This window comes from Micropterus salmoides, unplaced genomic scaffold, assembly GCF_014851395.1.
Source record: "Micropterus salmoides isolate LMB-PRFRI ecotype aquatic unplaced genomic scaffold, ASM1485139v1 Ms_hic_scaffold_6, whole genome shotgun sequence".
Lineage (NCBI taxonomy): Eukaryota > Metazoa > Chordata > Actinopteri > Centrarchiformes > Centrarchidae > Micropterus > Micropterus salmoides.
In genome coordinates, this window is record NW_024044348.1 from 5,897,167 (window position 1) to 5,919,132 (window position 21,966).

Consider the following 21,966-nt stretch of genomic DNA (forward strand, 5'->3'; position numbering starts at 1 on the left):
ATTAAAGCTAGCAATTTCAAGAACTAGCATAGCCTGCCATAGCAGTGCCTCGTAAAGGAAACAGCCAAAAGTAGCCTCATGTGATAGCATGAGCCTCATGTGATAGCATGATCTTTTTCCCAGGATCCCAACCCCCTAGCCCCAGAAATGGGGAACATAATATGACCCTTTGTCATGTTCCCATTATGTACCCTTCAAATCTGGGGAACATAGGACCCTGGGAACATAGGAATGACGTTGCATGCTGCAATACCGGGGTCTCAAACTACCAAATGTGCATCATCTGCATAACGTTTTTTTATGTGACATTTAACATTTGTCAAGATTTGCGTAACGGCACAACATGGCGACACACACACACACACACACACACACACACACACACACACAGCACTATGACCAACAGCACTCTGATTTACCAAAAAGTGTCTTTGTAAAAGCTAAAAAACATCGAGCACAGAGCACACTTTTAAGAGAGGTGGACGAGTGAGTTTAATGTGACTGCTTTGTGTCTCATCTGCAAGAGACACCTGAGCACAATCTCACCATTTTGATGGTTTTGCAGTGTTTCTTTTTCCCCGCTGTGTGTTCAAGTGCCCGATAGTAACTAGAAGGAGACAGCTTTCTAGCTACTAATTAGAGTGCTCATTTGCACAGGATGTTAACTCCTCAGGGTGACTACAAGGCAACAAAATAAACTGCATACTGCCTCTATTTGTTCTACATGTTGTCTGTTTAGTCCCCATCACCTGAATCATTACATTTTAGGGTGAAGACTTGGTGTAGGGTAAGGGTAAGGCAAGTAGTGGTTATGTTTATGCTTATGTTAATTCTTCAGGGAATGAATGCAAGTCAATGTAATCTCCTCTGAAGTAATGGAAACACACACACACGATGGCGCTCAGGTTTATATCGCGCTTCCTCTGACAAACTGAAGGCAACAGAGCACCTGTTCGCGGATAAAAAAAGATCAGGGATCCAGCCCTGTAATGAAACATTAGTAACGATTGTTGTAGTTTGTCTGCAGCAGACATGGAGCTGTCCAACCTGCCAGTGTCCAGGGTGATGGGACTCGGCGGGACATCACCTCCACCTGAGGAGACAATGTTGGTGAGGGTGACCACGTTCTCCTCAGACTCTCCACCTCGCATCTTCCTGCTGATGGAGCGACTCGCCTCCGGAGACCACTCCTGCGCACACACACACACAGAATTTGTAAACACAGTTTTGAAATAACGCATTCTTCCTCTTGCAGATGAAAAGCCAGATTCATAAGCAATAAAACGCAACATTGCTAAATTCAATAATCTCAGGGGTTTTGCTGCTACAGCCTTGCTCAGTCTGGTAGGACCACTTGCATATGGCGGCGAATGTTAGCACACTCTAAATAGATACTGATGAGAACTGGCATTATTTGATATTTATATATAATTTTTTACTGTGTTTAGACGGGGTGTGATTGCAAGTCAGTGGAAAAACACTAATTTGCCCGGGCAGCACAAATTAATGTGAAGATGCGACTGCACGAGTGGAAAATGTTTGAGCTTGAGTGGGAATAAAAGCTCATGGGGCTTTTTGGGTCTAGCGTTACTTTATGAACATACAGAGACAAGAGGTAACAGGAGACTGGTGAGAAATAATAAAAAGAAAAAGGAGTTCAGTCAGAGGCTGACCTGCCACACAAACACACTTACATAAACAAGGTCGGTTGCTAGATAGCTTACAGCTAATGTTTGTACAGTCTGTACATTGGCTGTTTGGGGTATTTATATTCTATTCAGAGGATTTATATTTCAATGGTAAACTGCAACATATTATAATCTAGAAAATAATAAAATATTTAGGGTTAATATTGGACAATTATACGAAAATGACAACTTGTTTAATACAATAATGACAAAACAAAAACACCTGCTGTGGCAAATATCTCATAAAAACTCAAACAATCTTAAACTGAACAAAACGCACCTCATCTATTTTCTAAGATTTGATGAGGATGATTGTCTCCAAATGGGTTGCTTACTTTTTTTTTGTCTTAGTGGCCAGTTAATGAACACTCTCGCCCTGTGGTAGATAATCAGTGGAGTCTGATCGGATCACACTCAGACAAAAGCAAACACACACTTTGGCCATAATAACAGGGTTCTGACAGAAGTAGGTGGATGGGGGATACGTTTACCGGTATTTACAGTCTCACTGCACAGAACTATCAACGCTACAGGAGGTGTGTGTGTGTGTTTGAACCAAAAGTCCTCACAGATATAGAAGAACACACATGAACATGTCTATACCTCTCAAAAAGGAGGATTACAGATTTTCCTCCAAGGTGAGGACATCTCTTCAAAAGTCTTACATTTCTAAAAGTACAAGTATGTAGCAGAGGAGTTAAGGTTGGAGTTATGAATGAGTATAGTATAATACAAATGCGTGTGTAGGTGTGTGTATGTGGACAATGGCTTTCTGTTTGCGTGTTAGCTGCCCTGTGGGAACGCCAGGAGATTCCTCAGAGGACAGAAGAGATTCATGTCTTTCTGCCAACACCCCCCCCCCCGCTTATTTTTCAATCTTGGAGAAACTAAAAATACTTTTCACTTTGTCATTACAGCAAAGATTCTCACTGTGGATTACACTGAAAGAAATATGAAGACATTTCCAAATGCACGCTCCCCCCAAATTTTCCAGACACCGTCAAACTCTTGACTTCAACCTGACTTCATGACAAAGAAATTATCCTTTAAGCTGTTTGTGCTATACTGAACTTCAAAAGCACAGTTTTCATACTGTGCGGGCCTCAGCTGTCATTCTTTACTGTTACACTGAAACCCAAAATGGTACAAGCGATCAGCTGTACTTTTGTACAAAGTACCATTTATAACAAAAGCTGCATTATGTCATGTTATCTTGGTGAGGTCTCATAACTAACTACACTTAACAAATGTTAGGGATAAACTATGTTTATCTCGTGTGCTTCTGAAAAGAAGAAGATAATCGAAATGTCGGATTTAATAATCTTCAAATATCAAAATCTGTATCAGTCTTTGGTCGGGCTCTAGTAATAATATTAATGTGTTCATATGAAAAGTTGTAATTGTTTACTATCCTAGGGGGACTTAAAGTTTTACTCCTACTATTCAGTTACCCCTGAAATAGAGTAACTGAAGAGTAGGATTGGGTAATAAAAACGCAACATGCTTAACACCAGCTTTTGGATTCCTGAAGGAAAAGATTAGAGGTCAATGTACATGTGTGCTTACAACATGGCAAATCAGACAGACTACTCAAAAGTGTTGGTAAAGCTTAACACAGCGGTGATAAGGTAAAATATCCATCTAACATGACAACATTTCCTGCAGCAGCCTTTTTTTTTTTTTTACGTCCCCTGATGTAATCAAAATACCCTTGAATCAGCTAAGCTTAGCATGTCTAAGTAAAAACAAGTCTGAACAGCATATATTCAACCTGCAAACTGCGAGATAGGGTTATTTTACTTTATTTTACCTTCTTACATAAAGAAACAAAAACCGAATATATGGCAGCAGTAACCTGTCATCCAATCAGGTTAGAGGTAGGGCTGGGCAATAAAACTATAACAATAATTATTGCGATATAATTTTCCTTGACAAATATAACAAATATTCAATTCATTTGAATCATTAAAGAATCAGCACTTAATTTTTCTATAAAGATATTTATTTTGCTGAGGAAAAAGGACTAAAAAAGGATTTTACTTCATTTTACTCATGCATATTGTTGAAAAAAAGATTTTTATCCTTATTGTTTTCAATGTTCTACCACAGATTTGTTAAGTGATCCACTGGCATGAAGTGTTTGTTCTGACAATAAAGAAAAGTTTAAAACCACAATTAACCTTCTGGTTTCTTCAACTTTTACCCAGGAGAGAAAATCTGTTTAAACTTAAAATAAATAAAAGATTTGACATTTATGTGATAATTATCAATATCTACTCACATGTGATAACATTTTTAGCCATTACATACAATAGTCCTGCAATAAATCATAAAAAGTATAATGTTTCGGTGAGTTGGTGGTTCAATTTTTAAGGCTGTTTGTGCTGCTGTTGAATTGCAAACTTTTCTGGTATTTACGCTAATTAATAACATATAACGAAACCGCTGAATATGTTAAATCAATACAGACCAAACTTTGTTTTATTTAGCTTTCAGAACATGAGGATGTGCTGGTTTTGCCCATAAAAACCTTGTGTTATGGGATCTTTTACTGCAGTTAGTTAACCTTAGATGCAGCTCTCAACCGACGCGCTGCCACTTTGTTGGAACATGGCTAAAAATAATCTTTACTAAAAGGAGCAAACACTCCTCAGTTTGATTGAATTGTTCAGGACTCCTTTAGTCATCGGAAGTGTTACCTTCATATATGGAAAGCAGAGAACAGCCAAATGGATTTTCTAAAACAGCCTTTTAGTGCAGTAAGTATTACATGTCAACTCTTTTGTACGAAATTGAAATTTAAGGTGGAACAGGAACACACACACACACACAGTCAGTTTGTAGTTGCCAAAAACTAAAAGTGTGGGGGGTGGAGGCAGGAATCCAGATCATTGTATCTCTATTATGATTTGACAATAGGGTCTGCAGCTCTTTTCAGACCTAAAATAGGACAATATAATGATTCCTTCAATTTGGAGAGAAGAGGGTGTGGAAATACTTGTAACTGATAACGATCAGTCCTCAAACGCCTGGCTCTATTGAGATGTTAAAAAAAGCTGTTTTTACATTTCAGTTTTTTGTACAGATTAAACAAACTAATATATTGTGTTACTTAGTGATTACTGATCAGTGTTGGTAGGCTGTTTTTGTTACCTGGAGACAGAGCCAGACGAGCTGTTTCCAGACGTTTACAGTCTTTGTGCTAAGCTAAGCTAACAGGCTGCTGCCTGTAGCTTTATATTTACTGCATAAACATGAGAGCGGTATCACTCCTACATTTTGAGATATTCAGGGTTTTTTTTGCTGAGAGAACATTTCCTTTAAACTATGTGAAGAAACAGTTGTACTTCTGACTCCCAGACTCTGCTGATTGATTTTACATTATCTGTAATATTTGCGTAGTTTAAATGTGTAGATTTCCACCAACAAGTAAATAAACCTGCATCAGTGTGTGTGTGTGTGTATTCAGACATTCCTGACACCACTCAGAGGTCTCAGGCACACAACAAGGCTTTCTTTGGAAGCCTGTTTAATATTCAGTCTGTCTTTCGCACACTGAACTACTCCAGTCCTGCACAGTATCCTTGTTTTCTTGTTCAAAAAAATGAATGAAAGTTATATAAATAGTCCCGTATGAATTGAAATAGAGCGAGTAGTGTGTGTTTGTCTATCGGTCCAAACCTCAAACTGTGGCCAGTTCATGCTCATGCCCGGTCCGTGGGTGTTCCTCCACCATCTGAGATCTTCAGTTTCATTGGCTGCTTCGATGGTCTGACCCAGGTCCCGGTACAGGCTTTTGAATCTATTGGACAAAGTGACCGTCAATCATCACATCTACACCCTCCTCCTCCTCCTCCTTTAAATTCAGTCATTAGAGAGTCTTTGAGGATTTATAACATTTAACAGTAGTCTGCACTTTATACTGTTTTGTCTGTCCTATAACATGCAGTACTGTGGTAAAGGTTTTAGACAGGTGTGTAAGAATACTTTCAAAAATAGACATGTAATTATATATAATTATTAACAAAATACAAAGTGAGTGAAGAGAAGAAAAATTAAACAAAATCCATATTTGGTGTGGCCACCCTTTGCCTTCAAAGTTCTTGTAGGTTGTCTTTCATTAACTGAAACAGAAACAGCTGCATAGGAGGAATAAAACTGTGTGAGGAACAGCCGAACTCAGCTAACAAGGTGAGGTTGCTGAAGACAGTTTACTGTCTAGAGTCATACACCATTACGAGACTGAACACAGCAACAAGACACAAGGCAGTTAAACTGCATCAGCAAGATCTCTCCCAGGCAGAAAAAACAGAGGTTTCCAGATGTGCTGTCCAAGCTCTGTTGAAGCAGCACAAAGAAATGGGCTAGACTGAGGACCAAAGGCGCAGTGATCAGCCAAAGAAACTTACTGCAGCAGATGAAAGACACATCATCCTTACTTCCCTTCACAATCGGAGGATATCCAGCAGTGCCATCACCTCAGAGCTGGCAGAAAACAGCGGGACTCTGGTCTGGAGAAGTCTGGTCAGAAGTGGCTTCATGGAAGACTTACGGCCAAAAAGCTATACCTTCGACATTGAAACAAGGCCAAGAAATTCAACTATGTACTGAAACACGGGAACTGGGGTGCAGAAAAATGGCAGCAGGTGCTCTGAACTGAAATGTTTTAGTATTTGGCTGCAGCAGAAGGCAGGTTGTTCGCTGAAGGCCTGGAGAGCGGTACAAGAATGAAGCATGGTGGAGGTTCCTTGCAAGTTTGGGGCTGCATTTCTGCAAACTTAGTTGGGGATTTGGTCAGAATGAATGGTCTCCCCAATGCTGAGAAGTACAGGCAGATACTTATACATCATGCAGTACCATCAGGGAGGCATCTGATTGGCCCCAAAGTTATCCTCCGCAGCAGGACAACGACCCCAAACATACAGCAAAAGTTATGAAGAACTATCTGTAGTTTAAAGAAGAACAAGAAGTCCTGGAAGTGATGTATGGTCCCCACAGAGCCCTGATCTCATCATCATCGAGTCCATCTGGGATTAAATGAAAGGAGAGAAGCAACTGAGGCTGCTGAAATCCACAGAAGGACAGTGGGTAGTTGTCCAAGAAGTTTGGGTCAACATACCTGAGTTCCTTCAAAGAGTATGTGCAAGTCAACCTAGAAGAACTGATGCTCTTTTGAAGGCAAACGGTGGTCACAACAAAATTAATTTGATTTTTGAATTTGATTGTTCTTCTGTTCACTCACTTTGCATTTTTTTGACTGATAAATATAATCTATTAACATTCCCATTTTGAAAAGAATACTTTACACCAACCGTAGTACTGTATGTCATGATGCATTTTCTAATCCCAGACAAATGGCATTAGCTGTGCTCAATTAGGAAATGTAAACTAGGAAGGGGACAAGTTTCTCCAGCTTTTTTATAGCTACAATTTTGTGTGTCGTATTATTTCACAATGTTGTATTTGATTTTTCCCGGTTAACATGTAGCTCCTCTGATGAATTCTCAGGCTTAAACAGCTATAACTGATCTTTTTATTACCAAATGTCTGGTAAGGAGATGAGCCTACAGAGAATTACTATAATAATTGATTCTTTGTTAACATAAAAGCATCGATTAGAGCAGCTTTAAAGTCAGCTAGAAGGCAAGAGGTACAACATTATTGTGGTATTTGCCATTTCAACATGGCAGAATTACAGTGCTCACATACTGTGCGTTTTATTTACTCCTGGTTTCACAATGTAATCTGGGGGCTGGGCCTTTAAAATTCCTGAAGCCGCCATTTAAAGGAGGAATTCCAGATAAGACCATTGTATGTGAATATGTTCTAGTCAGCATTATCATTATCCGTGCAGGTTTGTTTACACTCAGAGATGATATGAAGGATAAAGCTGCATCCATTCTTCTACATCCAGCCTTCCCAGGTTTCAACTACATCTCACAGTCTCCCTATGTGGAGTTTCCTTAGTACATGTACTTTTACAAAACGGTAAAATATATCATCTAACTTGTGTACTTCTGACTCACAATCCTACCTAATCTGTTTACTTTAAACTGCTCTATAATAGGTTTCTCCAAATTTGAAACCTAAAACAAAGTCTCACTGGAACTGTTGAAAATCAAAAAACACCCATGGCTAGGGTTCATAAGGAGACACTTCTTCATTTAAAAAAAAAAGGATAGGTGCACATTTTTCTAAGTCAGTTGTAAAATAATGATGTCCATATGTGCACTGAATCAGGTTTTTGTCTCTAGCCATAAAGAGTTCCCTTATTAACGCAATTTCAAAGTAAGTGATGGGGATTCAAAATAAACAGTCTTTGTTCAAAATACATCAAGTTCAACTGAATTTAATATGAGGCAATTTAATATAAGTTAGCAATAAGAAAAAGAGGGAATTTGGCACTTAGAAGAACATAACTTCACTTTAATTAGCTTTAGCTGAAAGTTTGAACAGAACAGGACTGTGGATTTTGTTCCCTGTCACTTACATCCAATTGACATTTAAAAGGGATCTGCGTAGAGCCAGAATGGACAAGAGGAATGATTACAGTGAAACGTACATATGGGCATGTGTGACGGAAATTCAAGAGCGGATTTGAACCCGGGTCTACAGGGTACCAAACACGCAACTTGACCGCAACGCCAAAGAGCCAGGCTTGTTGGTATCCGTCACAGCATGTGAGAATTACATCCCTTTAACGGGTCACAAGTTAAAAAGGTTGGGAACCACTGCTCATGAACGCCCTCGAGCATGGTAATTTCTAAACTAAGGTTTGAGCTTTGTTTGCGAGTCTGGATTTTGAGTTTAGACCAAGGTCACTGTGGGATGACGTGGTCTTTCATTAGCTCGGCAGGGGCCAAATGTCTCTGTACTGCATTTCGGCAATCAACTTACACAGTTGACTCTGATTTTGGAGAATAAAACCATTTAACTTTAAGGAAAAACAATGAAATAAAATTACCGGTTCACTTTTTCCAAGTGTATTCCCATCAAATTTCATCACTGCGTGACGTAAAGTTCCTCTTCACAGAGTTAAAGTATTGTGTATTTTTGCTCAATATTTGGACAAAGATCTTGTTGGACTTTACCAATCACGGTTGCCGTGGTAACGGTGGCTTGTTTAAATAGAACGAAAGGTCAATAGTTAATGGACAACACCATGAGTTTTCTATTAACTCCTGTGTACACACACACACACACACACACGTCGACAGTTCTGCATGCCTTCATTCGGCATCATGGATCATGAATCACCCTGTTTTCTCTGAAGATGTATGTGTGTGTGTGTGAGAGTGTTGTGTGTGAGAGAGTGAGTGAGTGAGTGTGTGAGTGAGTGAGTGTGTGAGAGAGTGAGTGAGTGAGTGAGTGAGTGAGTGAGTGAGTGTGTGTGTGTCCTACCCTTCTTTGGCGGACAGGTTGAGGTGTGTGTGGATGTCCAGCAGGACTTCTTTAAAGAAGCGCAGCCTCTTTCGCTCGGCCTCCTGGGTGAGGTCGAACACCTGCTCCATGTCCTCCATGTAGCGGGGGTTACAGCGGTTCAGCTCCTCCAGGGCCCTTGTGTAGCGTTCCTTCACCTGCCACACAGGGAATACATACTGAGCTACTGTACGAGACTTAGTTAGATGAAGAGAACTACATGACCTCTATGTCAACATTTATGGAGGAGGCATTTTTAACATTAAACCTGGAGACTGACCCCGCTTTGTTAGTTTGAAAGACTTGGCTCATTCAATCACAGCTTCTGGTGAGAGGTTGTGACTTTTTTGCTGCTTAATAGTGTTGAACCCCAGAAATTAATATCTCAGTATTAACCAGACTTTTTGCTGAATCCACTGTTTCATAGAGAATTTGTGTTCTCCTCTATCTGTGTGTCCATGTGTATGCAAGACTAATTTAAATACTGAAACAAAGCACGAAACAAAGAAACTATTCAAATTCCAACCCAAAATTAATTCCAAACCGATATTCATCTCAGTGAGTCCATTTTATTTATGTGAAGCGCCTCTCAACTCCTATAAATCCTCCCGAGACCTGGCAATTAATTTTTGTCCTCTATGGGGGACATGGCAATGAGGGCTCTATTTAAACACCATGCATGTAGCCTGTTTGAGTCTTAATGTACAGTAAAGAGTATATCCTGGGCTTTCTAGTGATGTCAAAGAACAATGGTTGTGTGGCTGCAGAGCTAATCTTTTTAAAATATATAAAAATAATTTTTTAACTAATATCATGTTTGTATTCTTGATAAATCTTTTGTTTAGTATGTATGAAAGCCTTAACTGTATTATTACTAAGATTTCAGTATATTAATATATTAAGTCTTTTAAAATAAACTTTTAAGACCATTTGCTTTTAAAAGAAATGTAATGCAAAAGAATTTAAAATATAAAAATCTTTTTCTTCGGAGTTTCAGGAGGGTCAAAAAGAATATAAACAACATACAGACATCTGGTTCACACTACATGGACAGCAAACTAACCGTTATAACCATATTACAAATTACATGTTGCAAAACGTGTATATGCAAAAGTGATTTTGCATGAATCAAAGTTGTGCTAAAAAATCTGTTTGGGCCCCCATTTGTCCAAATTTCTCTTCTTTTCTTACTTCTAATAAACCAGTCAACTACTACTACCAAAATTACTTGGTCTTCTTCTTCTTCTTTGTACATATTCAACGTGTATATAACGTGTAATAGTGATGAAACACACTCTATAGAGTAGTTTGTCCATTGAGGCTTCTGTAGAAACATGGCGGCGCAACATGGCGATGTCCTTGTAAGAGGACCCGCAGTGTATGAGGATAGAAATGGCTCATTCTAAGGTAATAAAAACATAACGGTTCATTCTGTAAGGCCTTTTATACATTACTGAAACATAGTAATGGATATTATCCTCCTAAATATTACACACCGAACCTTTAAGAGGCAACAGGTTGTATTAGTCTTTTTCAGGATTGGGACATCGTACCATGCAAGCAAACACAATCAGATTTTCTGGCAGAAACTGGCATCTGCAGCTTTTCATACAACCTTTTCAGAATGTCTGCTTCTTCTTGAACTATTCCTCCCTACAATATTTACAATTAATTAAATTTAAAAAAAATCTAAAAAATCTAATTATTTACACAAAGTTTTAGCCAACAACAGTCTGTGCTGAGCCAGCAACAAACACACATTTCTGATAGCTGCTCCACCAATAAAGCCTCGATAATACACCCATAATTAGAGATTGACAGGTTGGTGATGGCTGAAACACAGACTGGTTTGTGTGTGTCCTGACAAACTCAGAGTTTTTTTTCTGTGCCGTTGGGTTTTAGCAGAGCAGAAAACAGAGGAGACAAGCCCTGTCATGCTTTAAAAGTCAAAACACACACAGGTATGTTTATCTGGACTCACCGACACACCCAGACTGATACAAGTGGAGCTACCCACGGGACTGTCTGTCTGTCTGTGTGTGTGTGTGTCAGCTTTGTACCTTCTCGGCCTCCTGGTTGCAGCGCTCCACCCGGGTCGTGTATTTGCGGACTTCCTCCTGTGACTTGGTCGTGTCGGCCTTGGCGTGCGTTTCCCTGTTAATCGCTGTCCACTCCTCCTTCCTGGCCTGGTGGTAGCTCTTCTTACTGGCCTCCACCTCAACACACACACACAAAATACACTTTGATTGAAACATGACTCACATCGGGGCCAATGATGTTGTAAAGCAACAGTCTGACGTGATGAAAGAGGACATTAATAATCTGTTGAACACAGTCAGCTCTTTGAATGCTGAGGTTTTATCAGTGGCCCTATACCGCCAATCCGAAGAGGAGCTGAGAGATTCAGCAGATTGACGGCATTGAACACGTGGCTCTCAATGGCATGTACTGTCCATTCATTGCATTTCATTGAAAATTTAAACTTTTTCTGGGACCACAGACATCTTTTTAAGGCAGATGGACTTCGCATTTATTCAGGAGTTAGATTGTTCAGCTCCAACCTGTTTTACTTTCTGTGTCACTTTATGTTCCCTCTGCCAAGGACAAGAGACAAGAGAATTCAAAACAAGAAGAAGACATAACACAAGGGGCGGCTGTGGCTCATGAGGTAGAGCTGGTTGGCCGTTAATCGGAAGGTCAGCGGTTCATGTCGTGTTCATGTGTCCTTGGGCAAGATACTGAACCCCGAATTGCCCCTGGCTGTTCCGCCAGTGTATGAATGTGTGTGAACGCGCTTTGAGTGGTCGAAAAGACTAGAAACTCCACCTCCCTCACTGAAAACCAACAGTGAGGATTCACCATCTGTAACCCTCCAATCCCCATCCAGGTCACCCTTTCTCCCCTATCCCCCCTTCACTGATCACATGGAAGACCTGGTTAGAACTTACTCCCTCGCTCCACTTTTCTCTACCCTAACCCCCCCTCACCGTCCACCTCCACCACTGGCTCTAAGTCCTCAGCCAGGTTTGACACATGTGTCACATATATGGCGCCCAACCCGCTCCGCAATGGCAAAAAACCTAGCAAGCTCTGATTGATACGTGCTGGGCTACAAGGAAAATAGCACTCATGACTCTTTTCAGGACAAGCCAGGGCCCAGTGTGCTGGTAGCCTTCTCAATTCCTGTCTTGATAGGTAACAGAAAAAGAATGGTGAATGTGTTAAGAAACAGGTAGCACTCAACATATCCTGCAAATTTAGTATTAATTCCTCATCAGCCATAGCCTGTCGAAAAAATGTTTTTAACACACTAAAATTAGCTTCGTTAAACGTTACGTCTTTGGCAGGAAAAAAAATTGAATCAATGATTTTACATTAATCACAATATTCATTTCATGTTTTTAACTGAAACTTGGTTGGACCAAGATAAGAGTGCAGCTGTCCTTATTGAGTCTACCCCTCCCAACTTCAGTTTTATGAGTGAAGCTAGAGTGCATAAGAGAGGAGGTGGAGCTGCCATTTTGTTTAATGACTCCTTCCACTGCAAAAAGAAGGCTTATGGAAATTTTGCTTCTGAATTCCACTTGGAGCTATTTTTCTAAATATCTACAGGCCCCCTAAATACTGTGCAAACTTATTTGATGACTTTGGTGAACTGCTGTCGATGATCTGTATTGACTCTGACTATGTAGTTATTGTGGGTGATTTTAACATCCATGTTGACAACCCCCAGGACAGAGGGACTAAAGAAATGGGTTGTGTTTTTGATAATTATGGACTGACTCAACATGTGACAGAGCCCACACACAGTAAGGGGCACACTTTGGACTAAGTCATCTCCAAGGGTCTGAAAAATTTATTGAGGCTTTCTCTTTGACACCCGCCCTCTCATGGGTCTCAGTCAATGAGCTTGTAGATAACTTCAATCCTAAAATTACAAATGTTATTGATGCCATTGCACCAGCCAAGGTGAAGGTGGTCTCTGGTAAGAGGAGATCTCCATGGAGAAATGCCACGTTGGTTAGAACTCAAAAAAGTGTCAAAAAGCTGAACGCAGGTGGCGGAAAACAAATCTCCAGGTTCATTATGACGTCTATAAAGAGAGACTTCGCATTTAGAATTTAGAATTGAGAAATGCAAGGCGGTCCTTCTTCTCCGACATCATCAACAAAAACACTAATAATGCACGTGCCTTGTTTGCTACTGTCGACAGGCTAACCAGCCCTCCTGTGTCTGTAGCCTCTGAACTTCTATCCACCAGGGCCTGCAATGAATTTGCCTCCTTCAAAAATTCAAACAATTAGACAAGCAATCAGTGCCTCCATGTCAGTAACAGAATATATGTTGCCCTTGTTTCCACCCCGAAACAATTCATATAGCATGAGACAATGTGATTATATTAACCATAGAAACCCCTCATGCTGCCTTGATATTCTGCAAACAGTTTTTTTTCAAAAATGTTTCTAAATGCATGGCCTCCGATCTTCTACAAATTGTCAACATGTCTCTCCTCTCAGGTTTTTTCCCCACAGGCCCTGAAAACTGCCGTCATTAAGCCACTCTTAAAAAAAGAGCAATCTACACAGGTCACTCATGAGCAATTATAGGCCCATATCAAATCTCCCATTTTTAAGTAAAATCACTGAAAATCATTGAGTGCTTTCTTGGCACGAAATAACTGTTTTAATGTCTTCCAGTCAGGTTTTCGACCACACCACAGGACTGAGACGGCTCTTGTTAAGGTCTTCAATGACATCCATTTAAACACTGACAGTGGAAGAATTTCAGTCTCAGTATTATTGGATCTCAGTGCTGCATTCGACACGGTCGACCACAACATATTACTAGACAGACTTGAAAACTGGGTTGGACTTTCTGGCACAGTAATAAACTGGTTTGAATCCTACTTAAAGGACAGGGACCACTTTGTGTCTATAGGTAATCACACATCTCAGCTGACAAAAATGACATGTGGAGTTCCCCAAGGCTCCATTCTGGGACCTCTTTTGTTTAACATTTACATGCTTCCACTGACTCAGATTATGGAAAACAACAAAATATGTTACCATAATTATGCAGATGACACATAACCATTTCACCAGGGGACTATGATCCCATACAAGCGCTGAGTGACTATATTGAACAGGTCAGAAATTGGAAGTGCCAGAATTTTCTTCAATTAAACAAAGACCAAACTGAAGTTATTGTGTTTGGAGTCAAGGAAGAATAATTGAAAGTCAGTGCCCAGCCACAAACCAAGCCAGAAATCTTAGTGTAGTCATGGACTCAGATCTGAATTTAAGGAGCCACATTAAGACAATTACAAAGTCAGCCTACTATCGCCTGAAGAATATATCAAGGATTAACGGACTTATGTCTCAACAAGACCTGGAAAACTTGTCCATGCATTTATCTTCAGTTGCAGCGGATTCAGAACGCTGCTGCTCGAGTGCTCACTAAGACCAAAAAGGTGGATCATATCACGTCCAGTTCTGAGGTCTTTACATTGGCTTCCTGTATGTCAAATAACGGATTTCAAAATCCTCTTGGTTTATAAAGCACTAAATGGTTTAGGGCCAAAATACATTTCTGATCTTCTGCTTCGTTATGAACCATCCAGACCACTCAGGTCGTTTGGGGCAGGTCTGCTTTCTGTCTCCAGAGTCAAAACTAAACATGGAGAAGTCATCAGTTATTTTGCCCCGTATATCTGTAACGAACTTCCGGAAAACTGCAGGTCTGCTGAAACGGTCAGTTCTTTTAAATCAAGACTTAAAGGGATACTTTGTGATTCTTATCCAATACACTTTTTGTTCAATTCGGCCAATATTTCCTCATGGGTTGGTAGCTCTCTGTTTTTCGTGTGCTCTGAAAAAAAATCCGGGTTTCCTACACAGCCCTGGGTCTGTAAGTTGAGCACAAACAAAGCTGCTCGGAGCGAGCAACAGGTGGCGGCGGCGCGCTCGAAGCAGTTGGAGAGAGAATGTAAACAAACAGCGGTATGTTTGAACATGCTGGACTCATTACGGGACTTTAGCTGTGAAGATGACTGAGAGACAGCCACAGAGGGAAAGGTCTGAGGAACTGTGAAAGAGGTTATATGACCAGGCGAGGATAAGACCTGTGTTAACATCTGTGAGGGGTGGACAGGTGAGTAACGTTAGCTTTGCTGTTCCATATAAACGACAGGTTCAGTGTTACTGTCTTGTCTGTCTGTTGTCATGTTTGTGATGATCCCAGCTGGTTAGCTTTGTTAGCTTTGCCCCCAGCGGTCAGTGTGTGTGCAGTAGAAAGGAGAAATGGATGGAGCGTGTGTGTGAATGGAGCCCCGGTGAATAGAGAGAAACAGGTCAGCACCTTGTTCAGCAGTAAATGTACAGTAGAAGTTACAGAGGAGGTGAATAAAGACTGCAGCTTCTCTAAAGAGGAGCTGCAGTGTGTTGCTGTCAACTGTTTAATAAAGAGTGAAGGAGGTTAGCCCCAAAGTTAGCATCGACTTTGGCCCTGGAGATAAACAGTCGCTCCTGTGCTTCCCAACTCTTATCAGTCACTGTATTTTAGTAAAAACTATTTCAAATAACTAATAATAATTTTAACTCTGTTGTGTTTTGGATGCTGCGTTTGTGTGCTTACACATGTCGTTTGTTTGATGATGTTTGTTCATTAATTGTAACTATTGAAGTTCCTCTCAATAATCCTACTGATAAATAAACTAGACTCCGTATCTTAGATTTAGGCTTAGAGTTTTTTCTTCAATACATATTTAAATATTGTCAGGCTTGTTGTCACACCTTCTACAGTAGGCTACTGCTAATACATGCCCTCATATTAAGGCTAACTTGCTTTGCATTCTGCTATATTTCTGCAGAATAGGACTGGTTACCATGGCAATGCGCGTTCATGAGTTTGTTTATCAACAAACTCTCTGCAGAATCGCATAGTATCCCTTAAGACTTTTCTTTTTACCACTGCCTTTAATAAAATCAAATGTAAGGCTGTAGATTAACATCGTGTACTGCACTGTGACTTTTAATGTCCAGTTTTACCCTGTTTTTATTTCCTATTTAACTCTTTAAATTGTATTTTATCCTCATTTTCTATTTCACCTTTTTAAAAATTACATTTTAATTTTAGTTTTCTTCAATTCCCCTTTATTGCTTTTAGTTGTATTATTTTTCTCTATTTTCTCTATTCTCTTTAATATTCTTATATAACTTTTTTGTCTAGCATTGTCTATTCCATATTTATATATTTCTACATTTATTTATGTCAAGTGTATATTTGTCTACGTGTAGCACCTTATCACCAAACAAATTCCTCATATGTGTTAAACACTACTTGACAATAAAGCTCCTTCTGATTCTGATTTATTATGTAAAGCACTTTGAATTGCGCTATATAAATAAAATTGCCTTGCCTATTAAGTAATGAGATACAGAAAAATAATGTTAAAAGTTACCTGGATTTAGTCCTATAAATAAAATGTGTGTAGCTCTGATTGTAAACACAGTAACCGTTGGGAATATAAAGCACATATGGCCGGGCCGTGTGCAACACATTAGCTGCTGCTGTGGAGGGGATATCAATGGATGAAATCTAACACTGAAATATAAATGAAAACCTGCATTAATCCATCTTAACTGACATCCTACTGGCTGACATCACAGCCCACTCAGGCAGCCCTCACCTCTTTCAGTTTGCGGACCCAGGGTTTCTGTGCTTTGCGGAAGCCGTCGTCTGCATCCTTGGTCTCCCTGAAGCCTCCAATCATCTGCTTGTGGAAGGCATCCTTCTGCCAGTTGCGCATCTTCTCGCTGTCCTCCCCTGCCAGCCTCTCCCGCAGGTCCAGATGCAGCTCGCTGAGCCGATCGGCCGCCTGCATAAAGGCGTGCCATGCTTTCTCCAGCGTACCATACTGAGGACCTGAGGGAGGGGAGAGGAGAAACACTCTTACCATCCCATGTAGAATGATAGATTCTGATGGTAGACATCAGACTGAAAGTCTGGACGAATCTGATTTGCCCACAGTCTGAACAAAGCCTTAGTTGCAGCAAAACCTGAGGTCTTGCAGGTATATTACATGGCTTATTTTCAGACGCCGGCAGAGTAGAGATCAAAACTCCTCAAAACAAATAAACGGCAATATATGAAACATAGTTTTTGGTGTAATTTTCTTATAGGAAGTTAGATTTAACTGATGCTCTGCTGCAGCCTGAACCCCACATGGTCAGTGTTTTCAACTCACCTTTCTCCACAACGCCCCTCCACCTCTTGGCCCAGTCGCTCAGCTGCAGAGCGTAACTCTTTTCTATCTTTGCCCTCTCCTGGAAGCAGCTGACCAGCTCATTACACAGCCGGTGGCCATCGTCTATCCGCTTCACTGTCCTTTTGTAGTTCCCTGGCTGCAGAAGAACACACACACACAATGACTGAGGAAACAGAAATAAGACTGAACAGCTGTAGGGCATTCAAATGCTTTTCTACTCAGTCATGTTACCAACATACTAATATTAGTGTAGCATGTTACCCTGCAGGGTGTTTGGTGATAATGTACAGAAGGCATTTAGATAAGAGTGAAAGAGGAGAGGCAGAGCAGAGAGCGAGAGGAGTTAGGTATGTAGTTTTTCCAGATGGATAGCTGTGAAGCTGGCTGTCAGCAGGGGCTCATTATGTGTCTGTGTCTCTATGTAAACACCACAGCCTGACAAGCTGCCTTCTCAGACCGCTTCAAACTCCTGCTGCTCCTCTCAGCTGCTCTGATAGCCTATGATAAATATATCTAGGGTTTAGTTGACATTTTTAACCACATAGGAAACAGTAACGCAAGTACAGAGACCATACTGTCCGCTATATGTTGTTTGTTAAATGCTGGGGCAGATTTGTCTTCTTATCACAGAGTTGGTGGTTCTGTTCATGTCAATGTGTCCCTTAGCAAGATACCAAAATTGCTCCCAATTGTCAGACCGGCATGTTAGCAGGTTAGCACCATGGTGACCCACTGCCATTGGTGTGTGAGTGTGTGCAGTGATAGACCGATTAACTGGGCCAATATCTGGCATTTTGAGATGATTGACAAAAAGCTGGATCTGAAAGTTTAGCTCTGATCTCAGTCACCATCGTCTTTTCTAAATGTTTACACGTTTCTTCCATCCTAAATGACAGCAAATCTAATCTAAAACCATTACTGGCTGACGTTAAATGTATTTTGTTATAGAATAATGCAGTTGAATGACGTCACCTCTGACAAACTGTACACCACACTCCCTTAAAACACCAGTCATAGTAATTAATAAAAAATCCATCTAAAAACAACACGTTATTGGCCAATATAACCATGTATATTAGATTATACTCTGCATGGAATAATGGAATTATACATGACTCTAGTCACTGTAAGGGAAAATTGAGGTCCTGACGAGTAGAGAGAGTGTTTTTTGGGGGGATAAGTCGTGGTTTTAGGGTTCAGGCTACAATTGGGTTAAGGTTAGGCATAATGGTTAAGTTAAGGTTAGTTTAAGGTGCTAGGGAATGCATTATGCCAATGAGACAGAGATACAAGCGTATGTGTACTACTGTACCTCCCAGAAGCTGTCAGAGCTGCCGAGGTCGCTAAGGTCCCCATTGGAAGACATTTTGGGGTCGGCCTTACAGCACAGAATGATGGCGGCTAGAGAAAAGACTGCAGAGAAAGAGAGGGGGTAACATTTATTACATACAGCTGCTTTCAGGTGAAAACCTTCAACACATCAGCTCTATACAAGCTAGTAAAATCAGCACTGTTACCGATTAACAACCAAACGATTTTGTACTAAATCCAGTCACATACTTAAGCACCTTTTACAAAGTTAAGTGCAGTTCAGCGGGCTCGAATGCGAACCGATTGACCTAAAAATAAGAACATAAATAAGAAAGACTAAAACTGAATGCACACAAAGCTCGACAGAAAACCCATGTGACTTAGTACTTAACCTAAAAGGTCCCCAAAGTATCTTGTGAGGGTCCAGTTTAAGAAAAAGAACACAGACTTTTAATGCACTCTACTGATTTGACCCTCCCCTCACATCTTTCAACAGCACACACAGTTTGTAACACAGAATCAGGATCAAGTTGTCAACTGGCAAAATCCATCTGCTGATGAGGATCATGTGATCTGATCCAGAGCAGCTAATAAATGGACCTTGAGGTGAGACTGTTTTGTCAAGAGACTCAGGGTTATTTTCTCAGAGTTGACAAAGCCCCTCCAGAGCCACAGAGGACATATAACTGTTTCTAAGTACTAACCATTACTACAAACTGCTAAGAACTGACTTAAGAGTGAAAAAATTCTTGGCAAAAAGCTGTGCTTAAAAGTTAGTTATCAAGAATCATCTGGCAAACTGCAGGTCCACGTCAGTCGACACAGAAAGCTACAGTCTCCATCGCTCGCTGCCCAATTTTCCTTCTACACACAACTGGACTGTGTGTGTCTGACAAACACTGATGCCCTGTCACACACATCCGCTCTGTTACTGAGGCAGGAATCTGTGTCAGCCAGTCCTTTTCATCCACAATGGATCTCATTCATCAGAGAGAGGATCCGCAAACATTTACAAAGAATCATTTCTGATAATAACTCACCGAAACAAACCATTTTTAACCCTGTAATGCCTCTTCATGCTCACCACAACTAAGACTCACACCGCCAAGACTCATATTTTTGCTCGTTTCTCGTGAAAGGGATTCTTTCACTTGATCTGCCGCCCCCCCCCCCCCCTAAAAAAACATATAGTGTGTTATAGAGTATTTTTTTAGATATTTATGCACCACTTATAAATACGGAATAGACGATAACCAACATGAAAGAGGCTGCAGTCATTAAACTAAGACATATATAAATATATACAAATGCATCCCTTCCCCTAATGGGAACATGCAGACCTGTATAATGCAGCAGAATAAATAAGCAATTTAAATTCAGTTGCACTACCTGAGGGGACTTCATCAGCGGTGCAATCTGCTGATGATCCGTGTCAACAACAGTTCACTGTGGCCTGATTTCTCTATACTACATCAACTTCCTCTGTGATGTCCTCCCATTGGACAAAACCCTGTTTCAAGGCCAGACAACTTCCTGTGGCAGACACAATAAGCTTGGGTTGGGGGGGCTCTACTCCGGTCCTGCTGAAGTTTTGTCCTATCTCAAAGTCACTTTGAAAAAAGCCAAGGCTGTGGAAGATAATGCAACTCAACAAATACACATCCGATTCTCACTGTCTTCTCACAGATACTGACAATTGTCAAATAAAAAAGGCAGGAAAAAAAGGCGTGGAATAAATAAAAATTATATTTTTGGTTGTTTTACATCAATTAATCCCTTTGAAGCTGTCCATTATCAATGTTATGGGAGTGATAATTTCAATGAAAGTGATCTTTCAAGCATGCATGTACAGTTCTCCACCAGCACAATCAAATAATGTCTCTACTCTGTTGCTAGGAGTTTCTCTTTTTAGCACAAACACAGTTTTTAAGTCACTAATTGACTGTGTTGGTGGCAAAATGGATGTTTGTGAAACTAAGAACTTCCTTTCCCCTAAAATGCTGGGAGGCTTTTAATGTGAAACAGATGCTGGAGGAACTGTTGGCATTAACACAGTAAATGAGCAGGTCAGAAAACTGAGAGACTTCTTACTAAAATATGATAAAAGAGAAGGGTTTGGAAATAAAGACCCGTCTCTAATAAGAGCTTGTTTCAAAATAAAGGCCTGGTTCTCCTGTAAGCTGAAGTAAACTAAAGTCCAGATTTTTATATATTTGACACTTATTTTATCTTTAATGGGAGCCAAAACTTCACATCACCTGCATTTAAACCCTTCTGCAGAATAAAAGTTGTTATATTGGTTTACACAGGTATGGTTTGTAAACATTTGTTAAAAGTGCTGTATTCAGTATTTTCAATTAAAACCATTATATTAATCTATAAGTCAAAATCTCTCCAAACATCTAAACTTTATACTCTCTGAATATACCTGTAAGTTATATACGGTAGTCAAAAGTAGGCCAAGAAGTGTTTAGTTAACAGTTATCAAAAAAGCGTAGACCTGTCATGACTTAATTATTTTACAGTTTTGACACTCGGTAAAGCAATTTGAATTACTTCTGAGTGAGCTTGTGCTCTACAACAAGGCCTGACTTGACAAGACTATGAGAAGTTCCTGGTTATTTTCCCTGCCTCTCTGTGTTCCACAATGTCCTGTCTCACTGCAAATAACTAGTAGTTCACTTCCAAAATAACAGCAGTAGCTCTGCCCACTGGGAGCGGGCTGGTTCTAAATTAGATGTAGTGAACAGCTGTAGCCTTGGTGAGATCTGCAGGGAACAATGTGGGAGTCCAAATAAACTCTACAGTTACCCAGACTATAAGGCTGCAATGACAGACTTAAGGAGCGTGTAGGTACTTGTGCTACATGCTTACCCAAGGCTGAATAAAAGGATAAGGTTTAATAAGTATTTGTCTGACGAGACAAGTGACGTTCTCGATTAGCCAAACGCTGACATTTAACAGCACTACAGGTGTGTGTGTGTGTGTGTGTGTGTGTGTGTGTGTGTGTGTGTGTGTGTGTGTGTGTCACAGGTCAATGGCAAGTATGCTAGAAGGGAAGGTATCTGCCACCAGCATGCTGGAACATGAGTGAGTCTGAGAGAACAGACTTCACCATGGATCGCTAATTATATCCTACAGGACAGCTTTCTGTTATTGTGTGTGTGTGTGTGTGTGTGTGTGTGTGTGTGTGTGTGTGTGTGTGTGTGTGTGTGTGATCTGGGTGCGGCCCATTGAAAGCAAGTAGGTTCGACTGCCTCCAGTTGTATTATCTCTTTACCT

General features: G+C 40.4%; 1 protein-coding gene and 1 long non-coding RNA gene across 4 annotated transcripts in view; one reads left to right on the plus strand and one right to left on the minus strand.

Moving 5' to 3' along the window:
• The window catches only part of pacsin3 (protein kinase C and casein kinase substrate in neurons 3), a 42,002-nt gene that overhangs the window by 7,005 nt on the left and 13,031 nt on the right, over nucleotides 1–21,966 (minus strand). For all 3 annotated transcript variants that reach the window (XM_038701970.1, XM_038701969.1, XM_038701971.1), the window contains 7 exons: nucleotides 18,686–18,786; nucleotides 17,353–17,509; nucleotides 16,795–17,030; nucleotides 11,168–11,323; nucleotides 9,090–9,265; nucleotides 5,370–5,490; nucleotides 1,048–1,190 (listed from right to left, as the gene is read on the minus strand). In XM_038701970.1, coding sequence (XP_038557898.1) covers nucleotides 1,048–1,190; nucleotides 5,370–5,490; nucleotides 9,090–9,265; nucleotides 11,168–11,323; nucleotides 16,795–17,030; nucleotides 17,353–17,509; nucleotides 18,686–18,739 — 1,043 coding nt within the window. In that variant the 5' untranslated portion in view covers nucleotides 18,740–18,786. The remainder of the gene's footprint in view (nucleotides 1–1,047; nucleotides 1,191–5,369; nucleotides 5,491–9,089; nucleotides 9,266–11,167; nucleotides 11,324–16,794; nucleotides 17,031–17,352; nucleotides 17,510–18,685; nucleotides 18,787–21,966) is intronic.
• Nucleotides 4,976–21,700, plus strand: LOC119890622. Its single transcript, XR_005442264.1, has 2 exons — nucleotides 4,976–5,149; nucleotides 21,657–21,700. It is a non-coding gene; the product is annotated as an uncharacterized LOC119890622 (long non-coding RNA).